The sequence below is a fragment of the Polychytrium aggregatum genome, assembly GCF_025602895.1.
Source record: "Polychytrium aggregatum strain JEL109 chromosome Unknown BJ171scaffold_3, whole genome shotgun sequence".
Classification (NCBI taxonomy): domain Eukaryota; kingdom Fungi; phylum Chytridiomycota; class Chytridiomycetes; order Polychytriales; genus Polychytrium; species Polychytrium aggregatum.
Genome location: NW_026516205.1, coordinates 295,370 through 314,738, shown reverse-complemented (window position 1 = coordinate 314,738; position 19,369 = coordinate 295,370). Strand labels below are relative to the sequence as shown.

Genomic DNA, 19,369 nt, shown 5'->3' with positions numbered 1-19,369 from the left:
GAATGAATTTCATCTAATTTTTTTGGCAGCCGCGACAGAAAAAATGGCCAGCGCCGATCGAGCCCCACAGCGACTGGATTCCAAGGCAGACATCTGGGACATCAGCACCACCGACATCAGCACCGCCGACATCAGCACTGCCTGTCCTCCGCCCATCTGCATCAATGAAACTCGACCCGGAACAAGTAATGGCGTGTTGCCCTGGGCGGCGCTTGCGAGGGAGTCGGCGACCCGCCCGCTGCGACGAGTCCTGCACCTGCAGACCGCTGACCCTGTTACGGCTTTCTCAATCCGCTGTGGCGGCTGTTTCGCCAACCACAGGTTAAGAAGGCCTCCAAGGCCCTCGTCGCCTATCTCGAAAAGAACCCGAGCACTCCAGCCAATAGCCTGGTCGAAGCGAGCGAGTCCTTCTTTCTGCAAATTGCCCTCAAGAAGATCCCCGAAAGTGCGACTGTCAAGCCCTTCCAAATGTAGGGCATCGAAAGGGTGCAGAGAAGGCCATTTGTGCCTTGGGTTCGATATCTTTGACGTTCTTGCAGATATCAAGTCGTTGACATCTGCTGTGCCGATTCCGGAGCCGAAGTGGATCGCCGCCACCACCACAACCACCACTATCACCACAACCACCACACCACTACCACTACCGCTGTCATCCTCGTCATCATCGTCTCGGTCAAGCGAATTAACCCTCCATTTGTTTTGCAAACAGTCCCCTCAAGCACAAGCTCCACAGCGACAGCGTGACTGTGTGTCTTATCGTCAAGGACCCGCATGGAGAGATTAAGGACTATGTGGCCGAGAAGGGCATCGGCGAAGTGACCAAGGTCGGTGTGGATCGCTGATCGACCGCTTTTGTCATTCAAGCACTGCCTTTCATCCGTATTCCCATTCGATCAACGGAGTGGGTCTAGCTCCCGCCAGCACGAAAAAAGCGCCGAATAGTCACTCACCGTCAAACTCCCCAACTTTGTCGGCAGGTCATTGGCATCCAGAAGCTCAAGACACACTACAAATCGTACGAGTCCCGACGGGAGCTTTGCAAATCATACGACTTGTTCTTGGCTGACGATCGAGTCTTGCCTTTACTCCCGAAGCTTTTGGGCAAGGTTTTCTTCGAGAGCAAAAAGTAAGCTGGAGTTGGAAATGCGGAGATGTTATACGCCGCATCTTGGGCTCCATGTCGATAGCGAGATGGCGCCTCGGGGGATCATCTCACTTGCGCCAAAGCCACGCAGATGGAGATGGAGATACACAGCCGATACGCACAACAGATAAAGGCGGATGATCGAAGCGAATATTGTTGGAGCATCTCGCCCGTACAGACAGAGGCACTATGGCGGCGACTACACGGACGAAATTGACCCTCCATAACCCTCGCTTTGCAGGAACCCCGCCCCGATCAAGGCAGCCAAGAACAAGATCGAGAAGGAAGTCAAGAGGGCTGTGAGCTCAACGTATCTCAGATTCACCAAGGGCTCGAACCTGTGGGTTTCTTTGGCTCGTCATGTCGCAGCATTTACATCCGAACGTCCTCTCGAGGCGTATTTTTGATTGCTCTGCGGGCTGCATGAGAACCCGACAGCCCGTCGTGTGATCGTGAACTTGCTGGTTCCAATTTTACAACGATTCATGAATCCGCTGCTGACGTTCTCTGCCCGGATATCTTTGGTACTAGTACCATTCGCATCGGCACTTCCGAGCATAGCGCCGAGCAGATTGCAGAAAACATCATCGGGGCCATCGACCTGATTGTTGGTAGGATCCCGCGAAAGTGGGCCAACATCCTTTCGATCGGTCTCAAGACCACCAACTCAGTTTCGCTGCCGATCTACAACTCGCTACCCAGCCACGCCAAAGCGCTTCCAAAGCCCAAGAACCCAACATCCCTGAAGGACATCAAGGAAGTTGAGCCGACTTCAGCGCCAGAGGCAGCGCTGTCCAAGGAAGACAAGACCAAGACCGCAAAGGCCGAGAGCCTGGTCGAGAAAGTGGTCGCCAAGGTCAATCGGGCCCAGCTGAGCAGCGAAGCGATCAAATCCAAGAAAAGCGCCGTCAAGGTCACCCCGAGCTCGAAAGCCCGGGCCAAACTGGCCTTGAAGGGAAGAAAGTGAAAATAGAGCATGTCCAGAATGAAACGGGATGGTGCCCGTCACATCAACCCTGCCTTCAACACAGCCGTCTGTAAGCCGCAGCGGGGCAGCCGTGTGATTGTCTCCGGTCTTGGCTGGCAATTGAGTGGTTTTTGTTGGTTTGGGGGAGCACGGTCTCGAATACACCTGGTGTTGAATGGACAATGGGACTCATTGTCGCTTTGATACATACGCTCGGCCAAAGACATTCAAGTGGGCCGAATCATCTCTCGGCCCATTCCCAGTATCTGATACTCGTCCATGCCCAGTATCTGATGCTCGATCATTCTCACCACCCTCACCCTCACCACCCTCACCCACATCGCCAGCACCAGCACCGGTCGCTTGATGCTGGCCGTCGTTGCCTCCAGCGTGGAGGCTGTTTTGGTTCTCGCGCCAAGCCGGTTCTGGCCGGCGCCATCGTTGTCTCAACCCCAGCGACCCGCCCTTTTCCCTCCCATCTCCCCTCTCGCTTCTCCGGTGCACCAAAGGCTGCGCGGGTCTCAGACTTCCCTTGGATCTGCTCTGCTCTGCTCTGCTCTGCTCTGATCTGCTCGGCTCGTCCTGTCTGCTGCAATGCTGCCGCCTCTGTTTATCGTGGCCGCTCTTCTGGCCCTGGGTGCCCGGGCCTTCTATTTGCCGGGTGTCGCTCCCCACGATTATGCCGAGAGCGAGCTCGTCCCCCTCCTGGTCAATGCCGTATCATCAACGGAGACTGCTCTTCCGTTCGACTACTACTACAACCAGTTCCACTTTTGCAAGCCCAAGGGCGATCCTGTCGCCCAGCCCGAGTCGCTTGGATCCATTCTCTTTGGAGATCGCCTCTACGACTCCAGTTTCGAAGTATGGCTCTGCACCAGATGAATATGAGCGACGGACCATGAGGCGACTGGCCTCCGTGTACCAGCAAGCCAACAGCTCGCCGGCTGTTGCTTTCGGCTAGCGGCGCCCTCCATTCGCCCACAACTCCTTGGTTGCGCACCGATCGCTTCCTCTCCAATTGTGCTGTCGTCCCCAGTGCTCAACTCGTGCACTAATCCTATCTCCTGCCGTCGGTCGGATCGCAGCTCTACATGAACAAAAACACATCTTGCAATACCCTGTGCTCACAGTCGGTTCCCAAGGAGGATGCTGCCTTCATCAATTCCCGCATCCGTGAAAAATACACTGTCCATTGGTGAGTGCGCCGAATGATTGCCGAGGAAAGCGAGTTTGACTCGTCGCCCGGCTCCACCGCTCCGTCAAGTCCAGGGCAGCAGATGGCGCCAATTTTGCTCACGACGGCTCCAATTGTGATCATAGGGTGGTCGACGGACTCCCGGTTGCCATGTCCCGCCTCAATCAATCCACCAACGAGCTGATCTACAACATGGGCTTCAATCTGGGCTTTATTTCCAAGGTACGCCTTCATCTGTCGAGCCAGCGGCCCATCGTCCACTGCTCTGCCCCGGCGCTGTTACCAACCTAGGCCCCGCCTGCTCTGCGCTTCTAGGACGGCAGCCGGACATATCTCAACAACCACTACGAGATTCAGGTCCACTACCATCTCGACGAAGGCAAAAAATCGCCCCGAAAGTTCAGAGTCGTCGGTGTCACCGTCTATCCTCACAGGTGTGTTGCCAAGTCAGCCTGTGCCTTGCGATCGCAGCCCGTCGGCATCGTTGGTGCCGTCCATGATTGCTACAAGTCATGCACTTCCCAAGTAGCGTTTGTCGCTGACCTAACCCTCATCACTTCGCAGTGTTCTCAAGATTGACCAGAAAAACAACTGCGTCATCCAGCCAGGCACCCCTCCCCTCACCCTCTCTGAGACGGGGGACAACTTGATTACGTTTACCTACAACGTCTACTGGATTGTATGTATCTGTTTCTTCGACTCACAATGCTTGGATCCGACCAATTGGCGGGCACATACACGGCGTGGTTGTGTTGCTCCCCCCCCCTATCACGATGGGGTCTCATCTGGTCGAGAAGTATCGCCCACTCTTCGATGCTGACAGAGTTCCGTTCGTCTCAACCCAAGCGATCCGGTATTTCGTGGACCACTCGCTGGGACACGTACCTTAAGGTTACCGACCCGAAAATCCATTGGTTCAGGTATGGCGAACAGCATCCTGCTTCGATTGCTCTGCAGCACGATCCCCTGGCCCTACCCGTCGTCATCTGCTCATCATTTTCTTCATCGCACACTGACCGCCCTTGCAGCCTCACCAACTCGATCGTGATTGTCCTGTTCTTGAGCGGCATGGTTGGCGTGATCATGCTTCGTGCTCTCAATCGCGATATCACCCGCTATAACCAGCTCGACATCGAGGTGGGTTGCGCGATTCTCGGGACTCGGTTCTCTGCGGAGCACCGATTTGGCAGCGCGCTGACTGATCCGGTGCTGCAGGATGATATCCACGAAGATTTTGGCTGGAAGCTCGTCCATGGCGACGTGTTCCGCTCTCCAATTCATGGCCAGTTTCTCGCTGTTGCTGTTGGAGGCGGTGCCCAGCTGTTTTTGATGACGGCCGTGACCCTCGGTGAGTTCAATTCGGCGTGCTCCAGAATATGTCTAGATCGACGTGATACTGGCGGCTCGACTCACGGCCATCCTGTGCTATTTACTCTCCGCTCAAGTCTTTGCTGTGCTTGGCTTTCTGTCGCCCTCGAGCCGGGGATCGCTCTCCACCGTGATCCTCGTCCTGTATGTCTGCTTTGGAAGCGTTTCTGGCTACCACTCGGCGAGACTCTACAAGATGTTCGGTGGACAAAACTGGAAGAAGAACGTGCTGCTTTCGGCATTTCTGCTGCCCGGGTACGTGGCCCTCCGTATCTACGAGGAGAAAGCTTTGACTTTGTATTTAGACCATCGATGCAGCCAGATATCTCGATCGGCGAGCACGTTCGCGATCAGCGACATTTTGCCGTTCCCGATTGCACTCATTGGCTGCCTTGACAACCCACGAGTCAGAGTATGGATTCGCAGTGACTAAGGTGTCTTTGACCTCCAACAGAGTTGTCTTTTTGGTGTTCTTGACGCTCAACTTCTTCCTGATTGCCGCCAAATCATCGAGCGCCGTACCCTTCGGCACCATTTTTGCACTCTTGTCGATGTGGTGCCTGGTCTCGGTTCCATTGTGCTTCATCGGCGCCTACTTTGGATTCAAAAAGCCTGTAAGTGTCGCACTCAATCTCACCCTTGGTCCAATGCGAACTCCTCTTGGCGCCGCCGATCTACTAATCCCGATCGACCCTCAACCGGCAGAGAATCGAGCATCCCGTTCGCACCAACCAGATTCCTCGTCAGATCCCCGAGCAACCGCTGTATCTGCGAACCCTGCCTTCGGTCCTCATGGGAGGCGTCCTGCCATTTGGTGCCATCTTCATTGAGCTGTACTTCATCATGAACAGCATCTGGTACCACAAGGTCTACTACGTCTTTGGATTCCTTGCGCTCGTCTTTGTCATCCTGGTGGTTACCTGCGCAGAGGTCGCCATCCTGCTGTGCTACTTCCATCTGTGCGCAGAGGTAAGTTGGTCTCTTCTTCCTGAATGCCAATCCTGCACAGCGCCCGATTTGATGGCGGCTCTGCTCTGGAATCGATAGATCCAATATGCCTCTGTGATTGCTGACTTGTGTGCCTTGCCCTGCTATGCTCTTCTCCTCTGCTCTGGCTACTGGTAAATCCAGAACTACCACTGGTGGTGGCGATCGTTCTTCACCTCGGGCTCCTCGGCGCTCTACGTGTTCCTCTACTGCACATACTACTACGCCACCCGCTTGAACATCAGCAACTCAACCTCGACCGTCCTGTACTTTGGCTGGTCTGCTGTCGTCAGTGCCCTCTTTTTTATCCTCACGGTAAGGCCGCCGTTGTTACCGTTGTTTGCTATGTGCATCTTCATCGAAACTAACCCGATCATACCCACAACCTTACTCCGCAGGGATCGATCGGCTTCTATGCCTGCTTTATGTTTGTCCGCAAGGTGTACAGCCTCATCAAGATTGACTGATTATCGGATGGGCATCTGCACAAGTATCCACGCGAGTCTCTGCCACTGCCGTCCGGAGCGGCAGAGTTGTGGTTGTTATAAAATAACATGATTGATCCACACCTCTCGTGGAGATGCGGTAGACAGCTGTCCGCTCGGCTGAAAGCTCCCTCGTACACAGGAGAATCTACGATATAGCGCCGTTCATGACTCTGCGGATCTTGGCATTGCATTGAGTGAGTGGGGGCTGAAGCATCGGCGAACTGGGCGCCGTGGACGGCCTCGGTAGCCAAGAGGTGGTATGAGTGCACCAGGAATCGAGAGCGACCGGGAATCATCCGCTGGTTGCCTTGGGTGTGGCGAGTTCATGGAGCGCATCAGGACTTGGGCGCCAATATATCTCCAGCCCGTCTCGGCTTTGCCCCGCTCGACCCGCTCCGCAGCCCATCAAGCAGCCCATCAAGCAGCCCGTCAAGCAGCCCGTCAACACCTCGCCGGCCAGCACGATGGACAACACACAGGGAAAGCCCGATCCGCCGGAAGAGCCGCAGTTTCTCTCTGGGCGTAACCTGCTCACCATCGTGATCGATACCAACCCCTATGCTTGGCTCAAACTCTCTCGTCGGGCCACCAACCCGGTCCAGTTCACCGCCGTGCTGGAGCAGATTCTGGTCTTCATCAACGCCCATCTTGCTCTCAAATACGACAACCTGCTTGCCGTCATTGCCTCGCACAACGACCACGCCGAGTTTCTGTTTCCGTCGTCACTGGTATCGGTAGATCCATCCAAGAAGCCGGCCAATATCTATCGCCAGTTCTGCGAAGCGGACGTCACCATCACAGAACGGCTGCGACAGCTCGCCCAGAGGAGCACCGAGCCCACGGAACCGAGATCAGGTACAACCCAGCTTCGATCGTGTGGGTGTTGGTATGCCCCATGATGATCTACTCGCCCCTCCCCAAATCGAGATCACCTTGAGCTGCCCTGGTTCCCGGGCGACTTGGCGATGCAGAGTTGTGGACTGATCGCATATGCTTCCTCAGATTCGTCCATGGTCCCCGCGGCGTTGTCGATGTGCTTGGCATGTAAGTGCCCGGTCGGATACGTTTCGTAATGCCCACCGCCGTCAAGCAGCCGGTTGCACTTTGCTTTCTGCCATCGGGCTGTCTCTCTGCCCCGAAGATTCCTGGCTCACACGGCCGCATATTCACCGCTGAATCTACGGCTGTCCCTTCATGTGCCATGCGTCCTCCACCACAAGACATCAACCGCATCCAGAAGGAGAATGAATATCGCCAGGTCCGCTCGAGGGTGCTGATCATATCAGCCTCGCCAGACTCGTCGGCCCAGTATATTCCGTTGATGAACTGCATATTTTCCGCTCAAAAGTCGGCAAGTATCAGAGACGGGGGTGGCCATTGCAGTGATGTGTCGGTGGTTGACAGGGCCCTCCCCAATGCGATCTCGCAGCTTATTCTTTCGGTGCCCACACCTCGAAATGGCAGGGCATCCTGATCGATGTCTGCAAACTGCACAACGAGTCGCTGATCTTTATGGAGCAAGCCGCCCAGCTGACAGGTGGCGTATTCTTGGATGTACCCGACCCACGGAGTCTGATCCAATATCTTTTGGTAAGCCAAGCATGCGATTGCAACTCCAAACAGCACAACATGCCTGTTATACGATCGCCCCAGATACAGTAGAGGCTCGGGAGCGCTTGCAGTACTGAGGCAGATGATGCTCTCGTTCGTACGAACCGCCTTCGTGATCAAATCGACAAATGCACGACCAGTTCTCGTTTCTCTCGGATGTCGATACCCGCAAATCGCTCTGTCTGCCCGGGAACAAGCAAGTCGACTACCGCGCCGCCTGTTTCTGTCACAAAAACATTGTCGATGTTGCCTATGTCTGCTCAGTGTGTCTTTCAGGTAGGAGGCCACATAGAGTCTCGGCAAGTAGAAGCAACAACTCGACTCTGGAGCAGCTCTGGAGCAGCTCTGGAGACATGGAATGCGCACAACTGACCACGGACGCTTCTCGATGCATCCTGTCAGTGTTCTGCACCAGCCACTCCGAGTGTTCCACATGCCAGTCCAAGTTCCCCGCAAAGTGACCGCAGACGGCATAGGCAATAGCGAATACGACACTCGAATCTCCAAAGCGGCCGTTCGAGCGACGACCATCGACTGGGCTTCGATTTCGATGCACTCATGTCTTGCTGCACGCTCGCATGCCGGCGTTGCCGTCGGATGAATTCGCGGCCGTGTTGGCTTGCAGCGCTCACAACAGCAACGTAGCACTCCTATTCTTATAGCTGACTGTTTGCCACTTTGAATAGAATGCACATCCATCATTCGCGATGACCATCCTTCCCGTGGAGACAGGGCAGGCCATCGACACCCTGACCCCAAACGCTTGGAGCTGCTCTGCCGTCCGAGGAGAGCAACCTGCATGTGCTCGCGATGAACCGATCTATTTCCAACACAGAAACAGAGTTGTTGGAATGGGTCATACAAATCGGTAAAACTGTTTGGACCGGACCACGCGCACTTGATGTCAGGATATTGCCGGCGAACACCGAATCGGTTCCCGATCTAGGCGACATTGCCCTACGTTATGCCCGAGATGCTCCTTTAGCTCTTGGGGAGATCCAAAACCTGGATCTTCTCATCCCATCCGCACGTCGCCACCTGCCCTGGAATGTACATGTTAAAGTCCAGACCAACCACAAACTCAGAGTGGTTGTTGTCAACAAACCGAACCCGCCCGCCAGGAGGATTGATGTCCCAGACACGCATGGTCATATCATACGACGCTGATGCGACCACACTGCCGTCGTGCGGGCTGCACTTGACTTTTCGAATGGCAAACTCATGGCCGTGAAGTGAGTTGACGATACGTCCGGGCTGCCGAATATCCCAGACCTTGATGGTGCGGTCGACCGAACCCGTCACGACACAAAACTCCGAGTACTTGTTCCAGTCGACGGATAGCACCTCGCCCTTGTGCCCCGTCAGAGTCTGAACTGCAGTCGGGGCGGTCCGGATATCCCAGAGTTTTGCGGTCTGATCCCCGGATGCGGAGACAAAGACGTCGCTCTTCCGAGGCGACCAGATGGCGGCATATACGCAATGTGCGTGGTCGCGGAATGTGGCAATCGAGTGGGGCTGGTCGGGATGCCACTGGAACAGAGCCCCGATAGAGCTCCGGATTAGTTCGAAGAACGGGAGAGAGCAAAGCCGTCACCCATGTCCGAGGACAGCCTCGTGGATCAACAGAAGCGCAAGTCCGGACTGGTCCGAAGCCCGCGATTCGCATCTACGCATTCGGCCGATGTGCCTGTGCCGGATGGTTGCTCTGACTCACCAGCTTGATAGTCTGGTCCCACGACGCCGTCAAGAAAACGTCCTTCTTGACCAAATTCCAGTGAATGCTCGATACCTCCTTGCCGTGCTCGGACCAGTTGCGGATCGGAAAGTCCTGGCGCCGCAAACGAAGCCAACCAGATTGGCAGGTAAACCGTCAGCCGGGACGATCCACGACGCTGTCTCGATGCCGGCCACCGGCAACCCGCCAAGAGACGAGCATCCAGACACCCCAGCACACAGCACCCATCCAGAGCTTGCCCGGCCCACATACCATCAGGGTGGTATCCCACAGCTTCACGCTGCCGTCGCCACTGCATGTGGCGATATGGTTCTCGTGCAGCTCGCTCCAGGCGCAATCAAAGATGCTGTCTTGAGTGTCGTAGCTGAGTCGGGAATGTTGCAGGTGGGTGCGGTTAGAGAAGGAACTTGCCGGACGGGCGTCAGGGCAGACGAAGCAGTCTGGAGGATAATGGGCAGCGATCAGGCCCAGTACTCTACGGCAACGTTGTAGCATACAATTTTTCGACTGCCACGTTGTTGGGCGAGACGTTCAGAATCCAGAGCCGGCCATTGCCGATGATGCCAAAGTTCGAGGCCGAAGCGCATGCCAGGCGATGTTCAAAGTATGGACTGTATTCGACCTGCACACGATATCCGAGTCAGTTTGGAGATCATGAGCCACTGACAACGCTGCTCGCGGACCAAAGGACAAGCAAAGGGAAGCAGGCAGATCCGATAGCATGCAGCGGCAGGCACGATCAGGAGGACCCGCCTCGACAGCGAGCAGAGGAGCGAACACCGACCGCATAGCCGTTGAACTTGGCGGTGTTGAAGAGTCGGCAGTTCATCGCTGCGAGGATCGACAGAGTCAGAGAGGGCGTTGTTCGCTCGGCAACGAAGCAGGCCCGGGTGTTGTTCGGCCAGCCCAGGAATGCAGACGGAGACGAAGACCGAGCCGCTCCGGAACAGGCATCGCGGCCAAGGCGATCACGGCCAGGCCGCGGGCATGGCTGGCACATGAAAGTCCTCTGTTGCTGCTGGGTGCCCTGCTGGTCGGCTTGCCCTTGATCAGCACACCCAGCCAAGCACAGCACAGAGATCCGCCGACGCACGCAAGCCTCCCGCCCACCCCTGCACCATGTCGAATCAGTTTCTGGACGATGACGAGCCGCCCATGCTCATGGATGGCGACGACGTCGATTCTGCTCCTGCTCCTGCTCCTGCTCCTGCCCCGTAAGCCCTGCAGAGACTCGGACGCAGAGCCGGTTTGGGCAGCAGCAGCATGACCCAGCGTCGCTGGTGCTCCAGCCTGCTCCGAATCCTGACCAAACTGACCTCGCATGTGCTTCTAGGACCCGCCCTACAAAGATCGATCCGGTGCCGGTGACGATCGTCACGGGCTTCCTGGGTATGGGGCCGAATCTCAGATCCCCAGCAGCCGCGCTTGGGATGAATGGAGCAGATCCACCAGGGCTAACCGACCCTTCATCATGACAGGCAGCGGGAAAACAACCCTGATCACCCGTCTGCTGAACGACCCGACTCATCACAAGCGCATCGCAGTGATCCTGAACGAGTTCGGAGAGAGTAAGCGCCATTGCCGAAGCAAATGCTCAGATTGAGCTGCCTGTCAAACGAACGAGTTTAATGCCCTCACCACCGCCAGGCGCCGGGATCGACAAGAGCTTGACGGTCGGAAAAAACGGCGAAATGTTTGAGGAGTGGCTTGAGCTGGCAAACGGATGTCTCTGCTGCTCTGTCAAGTGAGTCACGTCGTTGATATGAGTCGCTGCTGCCGGGCCGAGACCCTGCGACTGAACAGAGTAGAGTCGGCAGCACCGAGCCGTGAGCCGTCAGGCTCTCGTTAACGCAAAGTGCAAGACTGATTCGCCTGTGCCTCGCTCGCAGAGACGCCGGAGTCAAGGCGATTGAAAATCTGCTCAAACAAAAGGGGCGGTTTGACTATGTCATGCTCGAGACGACGGGGCTGGCTGATCCGGGTCCGATCGCATCCATGTTCTGGCTCGACGAGGCGCTGCAGAGCGACGTTTACCTCGATGGTGAGTTTGTGGTTCAGCTCGGCTGGGCCCTGTGATGCAGTGGACAACACTTGCTTCGTGTGCTGACAGGCAAAGCACTGCCTCAACGATGTCGTCTTAGGTATCGTGACAGTTGTCGATGCCAAGTTTACTCCTGAGGTATGATGCAGCCCGCAGTCTTGGACGCACCCAAAGGAGGCTCATGCCAGCGATGTATCTGACGCTCGGAACACGCAGTATCTCGCCGAGACCAAGGAGGACCAAGGAGTCAATGAGTGCGAGCGACAAATTGCCATGGCAGACCGAATCATCGTCAACAAGGAGGACCTCATTTCGCCCGACCAAATGCTTCGGCTGGAGAGTGCCATCCGGTAAGTTGGGTGTGGGTGAAGCGATCTGCCTGAGCCGCGCCAACCGATCCTTTGCGAGTGCATCTCTCACTCCCATTTGCCCTGTGCAGTGACATCAACTCGATCGCGCCGATCGTCAAAACCACGAGGTCGCAGGTCGACATGGACTTTATCCTTGATCTGGGAGCCTTCAGCGGCCGCTCGGTGGATTGGTTTGAGAGTGCCAGCGCTGCGGCCCAGGCTCGCAAGAGCGGCCGTTCACACATTGACAAGGTAGATCCCACGGCACAGGGATGCTGAGGATGACAGTGCCCTGCCTGTCTCAACGAGTGTCCCGTCTGCGTCAACGAATGCCTGCCTGTGTCAACGAGTGCTGCCCACAAGCATGCCAGGCTCGTCGCTGCAGCCCGCTAACTCTACGGCATTCTCATCAACTCTGCGTGTCAGCGTGTGTCTACAATTGTATTCGCAATGCCCGAGATTATCTCGCAATCAAAGCTGGACAGCTGGCTGCAAGCCCTACTTTGGGAGAAGACTCTCTTGGGTAACGACGGCTCTGGTACCAACAGCAGTGCGCATCAAATGGAGGTTTTGCGCATGAAAGCCATTGTCAACGATGGTGGCGCAGCCAAGGTCGTCGTTCAGGCCGTCAAGGAGCTCTATGATCGCCAAATCGGGGCACCCTGGGCTGCCGGTGAAGAACGCTACAGCAAAGTAGTCTTTATTGGTGGGTACCATGCTGTGCAAATCCGGGCTTTGGTCATGGGGACATTCTGCTCAGTCACCGCAGTCGAGGGTGCATCAGTTGCCGGCGCACTGACCGAATATCCCGGATCTGGTCTGACTGACTTCTGGCTTCACAGGACGATCGCTTGACGGCGGAATCCTCGAACATGCTTTCAGAAGCTACTGCATTGCATAAGCATAGGCATGCTTTTCGATGCTATCCGGCCAACTTGAGGATGGCCGTGCTGCCATGTATCGCTGAATCCGCAAAGCCAAGACGACAGTGTCCCCCAAAGCAATATATGGCCGCCATACTCCACCACAGACCGGTCATGCCACTGATCCAACTGCTAGTCGTGTCCATGATCCTGGCTGTGTTATCGCTTCGATCCTGTACTGTGATGCACCAACTCCATGCGCTGCAGTGCGAACCGCTCCCGCGAGGTGACGAACTTGTTGACCGAGCACACAGCGATCAACCCACGCTTGTCACGCTCCCTTTGCAAGCTCAGCTAGGGTAGCGTACGGTGTATATTCAGGAGCCAGAAGAAATGTCCATCGGCATCCAACCAGGCTGACTCATCGCTTCGTGGGTGCTGCCGAGGATTCTCGGTCATGTAGGTTTACCGCTACGCACGGCGGCATACAGCGTGCTCTAGCACCGGCTGCACTGGATCCATTGCTCATTCGCTGGGGGCTTTGGGCTCACGTGGAGCCTTCTTTCTCCGCTTCGAGGCCTCGACCATCTCCCTGCACACGAAGGAGGATGTACATTCGTCAGTCCATCAGCGGATCAATCGGTGGGGTCCGGCGCCGAGTATAGCGCCGGAATATACGATGCTCAGAGCAAGACCCACTCGTTTTTGGATAGAGGAGGAGGGAGAGAAGGAGGGAGACGAGTACGGACCTTTTCTTATTAGCCTGTCGCTCGTCGCGCTTCGTCACGGTCTTGATTTGGTCACGCTCGATCGGCTTCTTCTTCAGCTCCTTCTTTGCGTTTTTGCTGATGGACATGAGCTGAGTGAGCGCGGCTGTGCTGGAGCCCTGTCTGTCACAGTCCGATTCAGCGGAACCACGACTAGGCTGCATTTCCACTGCCGAGCATCGGCACTCACCTTGGATTCTTGAGCTTGAGCATCCACTCGGGAACCTCACAGCCAGACTCGCGCATAACATTGACGATGCTCTTGAGGTACGGCGCATCCTCCTACCAAAGGGGGGGGGTCATTAAAGCGAGTGCCAGATGAGTCAAACAGCATTCTTCATCATTGAAACTCTGCAGCGGTGACACGGGCCGCCGGCCTGCGGGCTTTTATTCGTACCTTTGTAAAGTAGGTAACAGCCTCGCCCGGTCGGCCAGCACGACCTGTTCGACCGATTCGATGAATGTAGCTTTGCACTGTTTGCGGAAAGTCGTAGTTGATGACAAGATTGACACCCTTGAAGTCGATACCACGGGCCATCAGCTCAGTGGCAATGAGAACCCAGATCTTGCCAAGTCGGAAGTTTTGGACGATGGTATCTCTCTGTTGATTTCGAGATGGCTCCGTTAGCAGTTAGCCTCCGACAGCCGAGAGATAAGAGCTTTGTCGAGGCGGCGACGTACCTGTGCTTTTGTGCGCTCGGAGTGAATCACATCAATATTGATGCCGTCGTAGACGAGCTCATGGAACAACTCCCGAGCACGATCGATGGATTGAACAAAGATCAAAACGGGTGGCTTGATGCCTTTCTGAACTAGCTGGCGTATAGCAATCAGCTTGCCCTCCTCCTGCCCGACATAGAGCAGCTGCTGATTGATGATCTCGGTGGCCGCGTTCCTGCAGGAGGGCATCACAGAAGATGAGTACGGGCCAAGGGCAATGATAGGCACATGGACGGGTGCTGACACATGGACGGGTGCTGACACACGGGCAAGCGCCGTACTTTTGGCCGATAACGATTCGGATCGGATCGTGCATGACTGTCTTTGCCAGAGCCTCAATGCCTGATGGGATCGTGGCACTGAACAGATGCTTTTTGAGATTTGGAGAGGTGCATGCAGCAAAGACTTCGTCCACCTGCTCAAGAAACCCGAGATCAAGAAGCTTATCTGCCTCATCGAGGACCAGATGCTGCACCCTGGAACATGGCGCCGTCAAAGTCAGGATTACGCAGAGTAAATACAAGGCAGACATCAGCACGCGAGCAGGACGATGGCTGGTTCACCGAGGGTCGCGCACTTTGAAAGATTAATGGAATTGGACTGGATGGCATTCACGAGGCGCATTGGTGTGCTGATCAGGACATCTGCGCGAAAGACACGGGTGAGTGATGCAGGCAGTTGAATGCAGGCAGTTGGATGCAGGCAGTTTGATGCAGGCAGTTGGATGCAGGTAGTTGGATGCGCCGTCTTAAAGGCAGGACTAAGGCGCGCAACACGGAGCAAAGCATGAAGAGAGAGCCAATGCCGAGGAATGAAGGCGATGCACGTCCAAAGGTTACCAAAGTTCTGCAGCTGGGCAGCAATCGAATCGTTTGTAGCATTCGTGGCTTTGCTGAGCACACAGATCTTGAATGGCTTTCCTTTGGCTAGCTTCTTCATTTCTCGATATATCTAGATTCGAGCAAAGCATGCGTCGGGGAGTCAGAACCATAGACGATTCGCAACCCCTGGAGGACGTTGGCTGTCGATATTGCCCTCGATGTGATCGTCGATGTTGTCGTCGATGTTGTCGTCGATGTTGCACTGGTGAATCCTGCTTGTCCCAGAGTCCATGAGGCAGACACCCACCTGTTGTGCGAGTTCTCGAGTCGGCGAGACAATCACGGCGCGGAAGCCCTCCTTGGCTGGGCCTTTGAGATCATGCAGGATCGGCAGAATGAAAGCCAGAGTTTTACCGGATCCCGTGGGGGCGCACGCCATCACTTCGCGGCCCTGGGTACAATTGCAGGGCGTAAGCAATCCTATCTGCCCCAAGCACTATCTACTGGATGCATATGTCCAGTACGCTTGACCATGCGATCACAAGGGCCCCAAACACAGCGTGGCCAGGAGAGCGTACATGGCACATTATCGGTATCGCTTGCATCTGGATCGGTGTTGGGGCATTGTATTGCCCGTCCTCCAGATTTTGTTGAAGATAGCGACGGAACTTGAATCTGGACCATCCGTCCAAACAGATCCACGAGGGGAAAAGCGGCATTTAGTAGCTGCTTTCAAAGCGAGGAAAGGGGTTCTGACTCCGGATGCTGTGGCCCATGTCTACAGCTACGAAGCACGGCGAGGCTAATATGCAGAACGGCGGCAGTGGCAACTACCTCACGCTGAGCTCCTTGAAGGTCCTGAACGGGGTTGGCACATCGCTGCCGTAAACTTTGATTTTGTGCTCTTTTCGGAAGGCGTTGACCTGGGGGAGGGATGCCGATTTGGGAATGCCAAAGATAATCATCAGCGTGAAAGCAGGCCTGCATGTTCCGAGGCAAACAACTGACAGAATGCGATACATGCCATCCTCTGCCGAGCCATCCCAGATTGTCGATGCTCCAGCATACCTCCTCCTTTGTGACGAGCTGAGATACATCGGGCTTGTGCTTCTTGCTGCTGGACTGCTCGTCCTGCTCGTCCTGCTCGTCATCGTCCGCATGGGTTGCCGAGTCATCGTGCTTCGTCTCAAAGCTATGCTCGTCGTCGCCGTCACCGTCGTCAGCCTTGCGCTTTTTGGCGGCCGCTGAGGGTGCAGAGGTGCCCTCATCGACCTTTTCGTTGATCTTGAAGAAATCAAGCTCATCGGCTACACTTTCGGATGCGATTGTCGATGAGCTAGCAGAGGCCCCAGGCGCTCTCTGTGGTATACCGTAAAAGTCAATCGAGGCTGGCCAACAAGGATAGCGAGTGATAGCCTGGAAGAGAGATCGGCAGTGGCCACTCCTGACAGCCCGGCGATGCAAGTCAGACCGATGTCCTCGGCGAGAGAGGCGCTAACCTTCTGGAAGACGCCCAGATCGTCCTTGAACCGCTTGCGGTCAAATCTGGCACCAGCACCCAGCAGTTTAAACACGTCCATGGCCGCAATTCTGGTCGGCAGTGCACTCCTTGGGGCGAAGGAACGGTGTCGGTGGTCGCTGCGTGCTCAGATCGAGTCGAGAACGGAGCCTGTTGGGAGCTGCGTATCCAGGCGCAGCAACAAAAAGAAAAACGACAACGTGACCAGGATGCAGCTCCGATGGAGATTCCCTGGGCAGGCCATGGATACTCCTGGGCCCTCTGGACACTCCCGGACACTCCTAGGCCTCTGGCCATTCATGGACACTGCTACTCTCTGGTTGATGCTTGGTCCCGATGCAGCGGATGGAGCTGGCGCGCGACAGCCCACGATTACGACATGGCCGCAAGTCCACCACGATGGATCGCCTCCACCGAAGATTCTCATTGATGGACCACTCAGAAATCGCCGCAGCGGATCGGGACTCCAGGACATCTCTCGTTGCATTGGAAGGGCTGCTGTATTGCTAATCTGTTCGTGCTGCATCGAAAGAGCAGACCTTGCACTTCCAGGCTCGGTGTCAGCCTCGATTGACCGACGTGAGCAACCGAATGGGCTGTGCCGGTCCCGCGCGCTGTTAAAATATGACATCGGGGTCTTCCTCGTATTCGGCCAGTAGGCTTGGCTGGGCATCTGCGGCTTGGGCTGCGTGTCCATAGATTGCGTTTTGGGTTGTTTCAGTTCAGGCATCACATAACCAAGCATTTCGAGGAGTGGTGGAGCAAATGGGTCCAGTCGACCGGTTGGATAAAGGGAGCAAGTCCAACAATGAGTAATCGCATTGCCATCATCGATGGGCTCGATCGTGTGCATACCGATGCACTTTGCCAATACGTGCCAATTGGAAACTGTTTGACGCCGCAGAGAGAAGGTGCAAGCAAGAATGTCTGTCGGAGTCAGCGCAAGAAACCCACCATCTGTTGCAACTCGCCTCTGCTCGTCCTGCGCCTTGGCCTCTTTCTTTTTGTTCTGGATCTTCTTGAGACGGAAGAACTCCTCGCGATCCTGCTCATCCAGCTCGCTTGTGACGAATCGAATGGTGTTTTCGATACGAGGAATAATGACGTGCTCGATCGCGTTGACTCTTCGGTTTGTGATCTTGATGACCTCGTCCAAGATAACGAATGCCGTCTGCAGTGTCCGAGATTGCTTGTTAGTTGGGATTGCAACAGTGCCGGCCCGTGGGACGGTGTCATCTATCCAAGAACCGCCCACACACTAAATTCGGAAGGTGAATGATCCCCTCAAGCGTACCTGCAAAGATGCCAGTTCGATGAGAACCTCGACTGCTTTCTTGTATGTGTCCTTACTCTTTTGGATTTGCTGTCCGCCACGACCCAGACCCGTCAATTCAAACGCTATTCATCCCAGTGGCCGAGTGAGACCAGTATTAGAGGCGGTTCTCGGGACTGCACACAAGAGGCTGAGCCAGCGCCAGAGGTGTATCGCAAGAGTTCGAGCGAGGGAAGCGGCAGCAATGTGTGTGGTCGATCGCCGGCAGCGAAGCCATGCAGCTTTCCAATGCCCCGATGCCCCGATGCCCCGATGCCCCGATGCCCCGATGCCCCGATGCCGACGACCACTGCGATCCGCCCGAACTCGCTTCAAGCCCAGTTGCGCACCGCTTTGGGCATGTCAGCAGACGGTGCCTACCATTCTGTCCGTCCACAATCAAATCGAACGCGGGAAGCATGACGCCCGAGACATTTTCTTGCCTCGTCTTGACTTTGAGCTGGGCAGACTTGACGCCTTCGCGAATCTGGTAGCTATAGCGACACCCAGCATAGCCGGCAGGATGAGAATGCGGGCTGTGGGGGTGTCTTTGCCGTCGTCGGAGAGACACCCCAGTTCCCCGAGCGAATCGGTGCTATTGGCGGTTCAAGGCGTTTCAGCCGCCAGTCCGCGATGCCCCCCCCCGCAGCGATGGAGGCTAACCTGATATCGCCGGTGCTGTACTTGACTTCGGCATATGAGAAAGAGGCAAGCTGCATGACCTTGCCCATCTTTCTCTTGGCCTACGTATTGATGATCACGAGGCGGCTCAGAATACGCTCCGAAATAGCAAGCTCTCAACGAGATCAGCAGCGGCCCCGGACATGCAGGACTGGGAATGACTTGGCTGTCTTGCACAATGGATGGGCGCGACATCGCTGGTTCGCACCTCGTCAATTTTCTTCATGATTTCTCTGAATCGGCGGGTCAAGGCCTCGCTCTTGCGCTTGAGCAGGGAGTGTCCTGTTTGGGCGCCCTTCAGCCGATTTTTCAGCATGGTCAGAGCCCTGCCGACACGAGCGGTTGAGTTATTCGCGGAAGCAGAGGCCCGACAAGCGAGGCATTGCAATGGGTCTGCAGGCGCTCGGGTCTGGAGATGCAAGGGCCAGCCGTTTGGGCGTGGACGAGGAGGGCCAGGCCGTCAATCCTCCGATGGCCTGCAACATACATTCGCGTAGGAAAGATGGCCAGTCTTGGTCCGGTGCCGCTCATTTTGGAAGCAGAATCGCTAGTTCGCTGGGGTGTTGTGGGCAAAGGTCGGAGCCGAGGCGACAGCAGACTCCACGACCGAAGGCGGACGGGAGGCGGAGGGATGGATGATGAGCGAGTGGCAGGAAGACCAGGCGGCGAAAGAAGAAATGGGGCCGCCAATGCAGGATGCCCGAGCCAGCCAGCCAGGCCCGCCAATCGGCAAGGCTGGCGATTGGAACCAAAGGGAAGACGACGGCCGCATTTCGAACCACCGCAGCCGCTTCTTGCGA

General features: G+C 55.9%; 7 protein-coding genes across 7 annotated transcripts; 4 read left to right on the top strand and 3 right to left on the bottom strand.

Moving 5' to 3' along the window:
* The first annotated feature begins 75 nt into the window (after positions 1–75).
* Positions 76–2,398, top strand: BJ171DRAFT_487539 (ribosomal protein L1p/L10e family-domain-containing protein). The gene is made up of 6 exons (XM_053109305.1): positions 76–185; positions 322–470; positions 710–824; positions 978–1,126; positions 1,386–1,484; positions 1,676–2,398. Exons 1-6 carry the CDS (start codon positions 165–167, stop codon positions 2,109–2,111), a joined length of 969 nt encoding a protein of 322 aa, XP_052970953.1. The 5' UTR covers positions 76–164; the 3' UTR covers positions 2,112–2,398.
* Positions 2,399–2,690: 292 nt separating this feature from the next.
* BJ171DRAFT_437592 (uncharacterized protein) lies at positions 2,691–6,325 on the top strand. Its single transcript, XM_053107977.1, has 13 exons — positions 2,691–2,972; positions 3,197–3,306; positions 3,432–3,528; positions 3,622–3,740; positions 3,871–3,985; positions 4,153–4,226; positions 4,335–4,443; positions 4,522–4,654; positions 4,752–4,929; positions 5,129–5,288; positions 5,380–5,643; positions 5,806–5,976; positions 6,060–6,325. The coding sequence occupies exons 1-13, from the start codon at positions 2,706–2,708 to the stop codon at positions 6,126–6,128; spliced, it is 1,866 nt and encodes a 621-aa protein (XP_052970952.1). The 5' UTR covers positions 2,691–2,705; the 3' UTR covers positions 6,129–6,325.
* Positions 6,326–6,475: 150 nt separating this feature from the next.
* Positions 6,476–8,344, top strand: BJ171DRAFT_169735 (RNA polymerase II transcription factor B subunit 4). Its single transcript, XM_053105949.1, has 6 exons — positions 6,476–7,004; positions 7,152–7,193; positions 7,370–7,500; positions 7,614–7,739; positions 7,901–8,036; positions 8,163–8,344. The coding sequence occupies exons 1-6, from the start codon at positions 6,614–6,616 to the stop codon at positions 8,219–8,221; spliced, it is 885 nt and encodes a 294-aa protein (XP_052970951.1). The 5' UTR covers positions 6,476–6,613; the 3' UTR covers positions 8,222–8,344.
* Positions 8,345–8,562: 218 nt separating this feature from the next.
* On the bottom strand, positions 8,563–10,487 carry BJ171DRAFT_561070 (WD40-repeat-containing domain protein). The gene is made up of 5 exons (XM_053113222.1): positions 10,280–10,487; positions 9,993–10,117; positions 9,748–9,859; positions 9,475–9,588; positions 8,563–9,290 (listed from the first exon to the last, which is right to left on the bottom strand). The coding sequence occupies exons 1-5, from the start codon at positions 10,322–10,324 to the stop codon at positions 8,742–8,744; spliced, it is 945 nt and encodes a 314-aa protein (XP_052970950.1). The 5' UTR covers positions 10,325–10,487; the 3' UTR covers positions 8,563–8,741.
* Positions 10,488–10,614: 127 nt separating this feature from the next.
* On the top strand, positions 10,615–12,915 carry BJ171DRAFT_595319 (CobW/HypB/UreG, nucleotide-binding domain-containing protein; the record flags this gene model as incomplete). Its single annotated transcript, XM_053114590.1, has 10 exons — positions 10,615–10,709; positions 10,829–10,884; positions 10,974–11,063; positions 11,143–11,239; positions 11,385–11,536; positions 11,637–11,674; positions 11,753–11,886; positions 11,976–12,138; positions 12,313–12,592; positions 12,729–12,915. The coding sequence occupies 10 exons, from the start codon at positions 10,615–10,617 to the stop codon at positions 12,785–12,787; spliced, it is 1,164 nt and encodes a 387-aa protein (XP_052970949.1). The 3' UTR covers positions 12,788–12,915.
* A 189-nt stretch (positions 12,916–13,104) lies between these two features.
* BJ171DRAFT_595318 (P-loop containing nucleoside triphosphate hydrolase protein) lies at positions 13,105–16,721 on the bottom strand. The gene is made up of 13 exons (XM_053114589.1): positions 16,557–16,721; positions 16,126–16,416; positions 15,892–15,980; positions 15,636–15,732; positions 15,365–15,508; positions 15,076–15,187; positions 14,814–14,880; positions 14,518–14,712; positions 14,198–14,411; positions 13,914–14,117; positions 13,707–13,798; positions 13,499–13,594; positions 13,105–13,341 (listed from the first exon to the last, which is right to left on the bottom strand). Exons 1-13 carry the CDS (start codon positions 16,635–16,637, stop codon positions 13,275–13,277), a joined length of 1,749 nt encoding a protein of 582 aa, XP_052970948.1. The 5' UTR covers positions 16,638–16,721; the 3' UTR covers positions 13,105–13,274.
* A 331-nt stretch (positions 16,722–17,052) lies between these two features.
* Positions 17,053–19,315, bottom strand: BJ171DRAFT_487530 (ATP synthase subunit D-domain-containing protein). The gene is made up of 7 exons (XM_053109304.1): positions 19,057–19,315; positions 18,778–18,895; positions 18,552–18,631; positions 18,270–18,382; positions 17,871–17,974; positions 17,531–17,747; positions 17,053–17,261 (listed from the first exon to the last, which is right to left on the bottom strand). Exons 1-7 carry the CDS (start codon positions 19,098–19,100, stop codon positions 17,194–17,196), a joined length of 744 nt encoding a protein of 247 aa, XP_052970947.1. The 5' UTR covers positions 19,101–19,315; the 3' UTR covers positions 17,053–17,193.
* Positions 19,316–19,369: the final 54 nt, after the last annotated feature.

Bases quoted from the DNA above. Each gene is read 5' to 3' on its own strand.
- BJ171DRAFT_487539 (XM_053109305.1), top strand. From the start codon at position 165: ATGAAACTCGACCCGGAACAA. The intron at 186-321 runs GTAATGGCGTGT...CGCCAACCACAG, and splicing joins TGAAACTCGACCCGGAACAA to GTTAAGAAGGCCTCCAAGGC. The intron at 1,485-1,675 runs GTGGGTTTCTTT...CTTTGGTACTAG, and splicing joins TTCACCAAGGGCTCGAACCT to TACCATTCGCATCGGCACTT.
- BJ171DRAFT_437592 (XM_053107977.1), top strand. From the start codon at position 2,706: ATGCTGCCGCCTCTGTTTATCGTGGCCGCTCTTCTGGCCCTGGGTGCC. The intron at 4,227-4,334 runs GTATGGCGAACA...CCGCCCTTGCAG, and splicing joins CCGAAAATCCATTGGTTCAG to CCTCACCAACTCGATCGTGA. The intron at 5,289-5,379 runs GTAAGTGTCGCA...CTCAACCGGCAG, and splicing joins ACTTTGGATTCAAAAAGCCT to AGAATCGAGCATCCCGTTCG.
- BJ171DRAFT_169735 (XM_053105949.1), top strand. From the start codon at position 6,614: ATGGACAACACACAGGGAAAGCCCGATCCGCCGGAAGAGCCGCAGTTT. The intron at 7,005-7,151 runs GTACAACCCAGC...ATGCTTCCTCAG, and splicing joins GCCCACGGAACCGAGATCAG to ATTCGTCCATGGTCCCCGCG. The intron at 7,740-7,900 runs GTAAGCCAAGCA...ATGCACGACCAG, and splicing joins GTCTGATCCAATATCTTTTG to TTCTCGTTTCTCTCGGATGT.
- BJ171DRAFT_561070 (XM_053113222.1), bottom strand. From the start codon at position 10,324: ATGAACTGCCGACTCTTCAACACCGCCAAGTTCAACGGCTATGCG. The intron at 9,860-9,992 runs GTATGCTACAAC...TTCCCGACTCAG, and splicing joins AACGTGGCAGTCGAAAAATT to CTACGACACTCAAGACAGCA. The intron at 9,589-9,747 runs GTATGTGGGCCG...TTGCGGCGCCAG, and splicing joins TGTGGGATACCACCCTGATG to GACTTTCCGATCCGCAACTG.
- BJ171DRAFT_595318 (XM_053114589.1), bottom strand. From the start codon at position 16,637: ATGGACGTGTTTAAACTGCTGGGTGCTGGTGCCAGATTTGACCGCAAG. The intron at 14,713-14,813 runs GTGCGCGACCCT...GCCATGTTCCAG, and splicing joins AATTCCATTAATCTTTCAAA to GGTGCAGCATCTGGTCCTCG. The intron at 14,118-14,197 runs GTACGTCGCCGC...CGAAATCAACAG, and splicing joins CCGAGCGCACAAAAGCACAG to AGAGATACCATCGTCCAAAA.
- BJ171DRAFT_487530 (XM_053109304.1), bottom strand. From the start codon at position 19,100: ATGAGCGGCACCGGACCAAGACTGGCCATCTTTCCTACGCGAAT. The intron at 18,896-19,056 runs GTATGTTGCAGG...TCGTGTCGGCAG, and splicing joins GCCATCTTTCCTACGCGAAT to GGCTCTGACCATGCTGAAAA. The intron at 18,632-18,777 runs GTGCGAACCAGC...ATCAATACGTAG, and splicing joins TCATGAAGAAAATTGACGAG to GCCAAGAGAAAGATGGGCAA.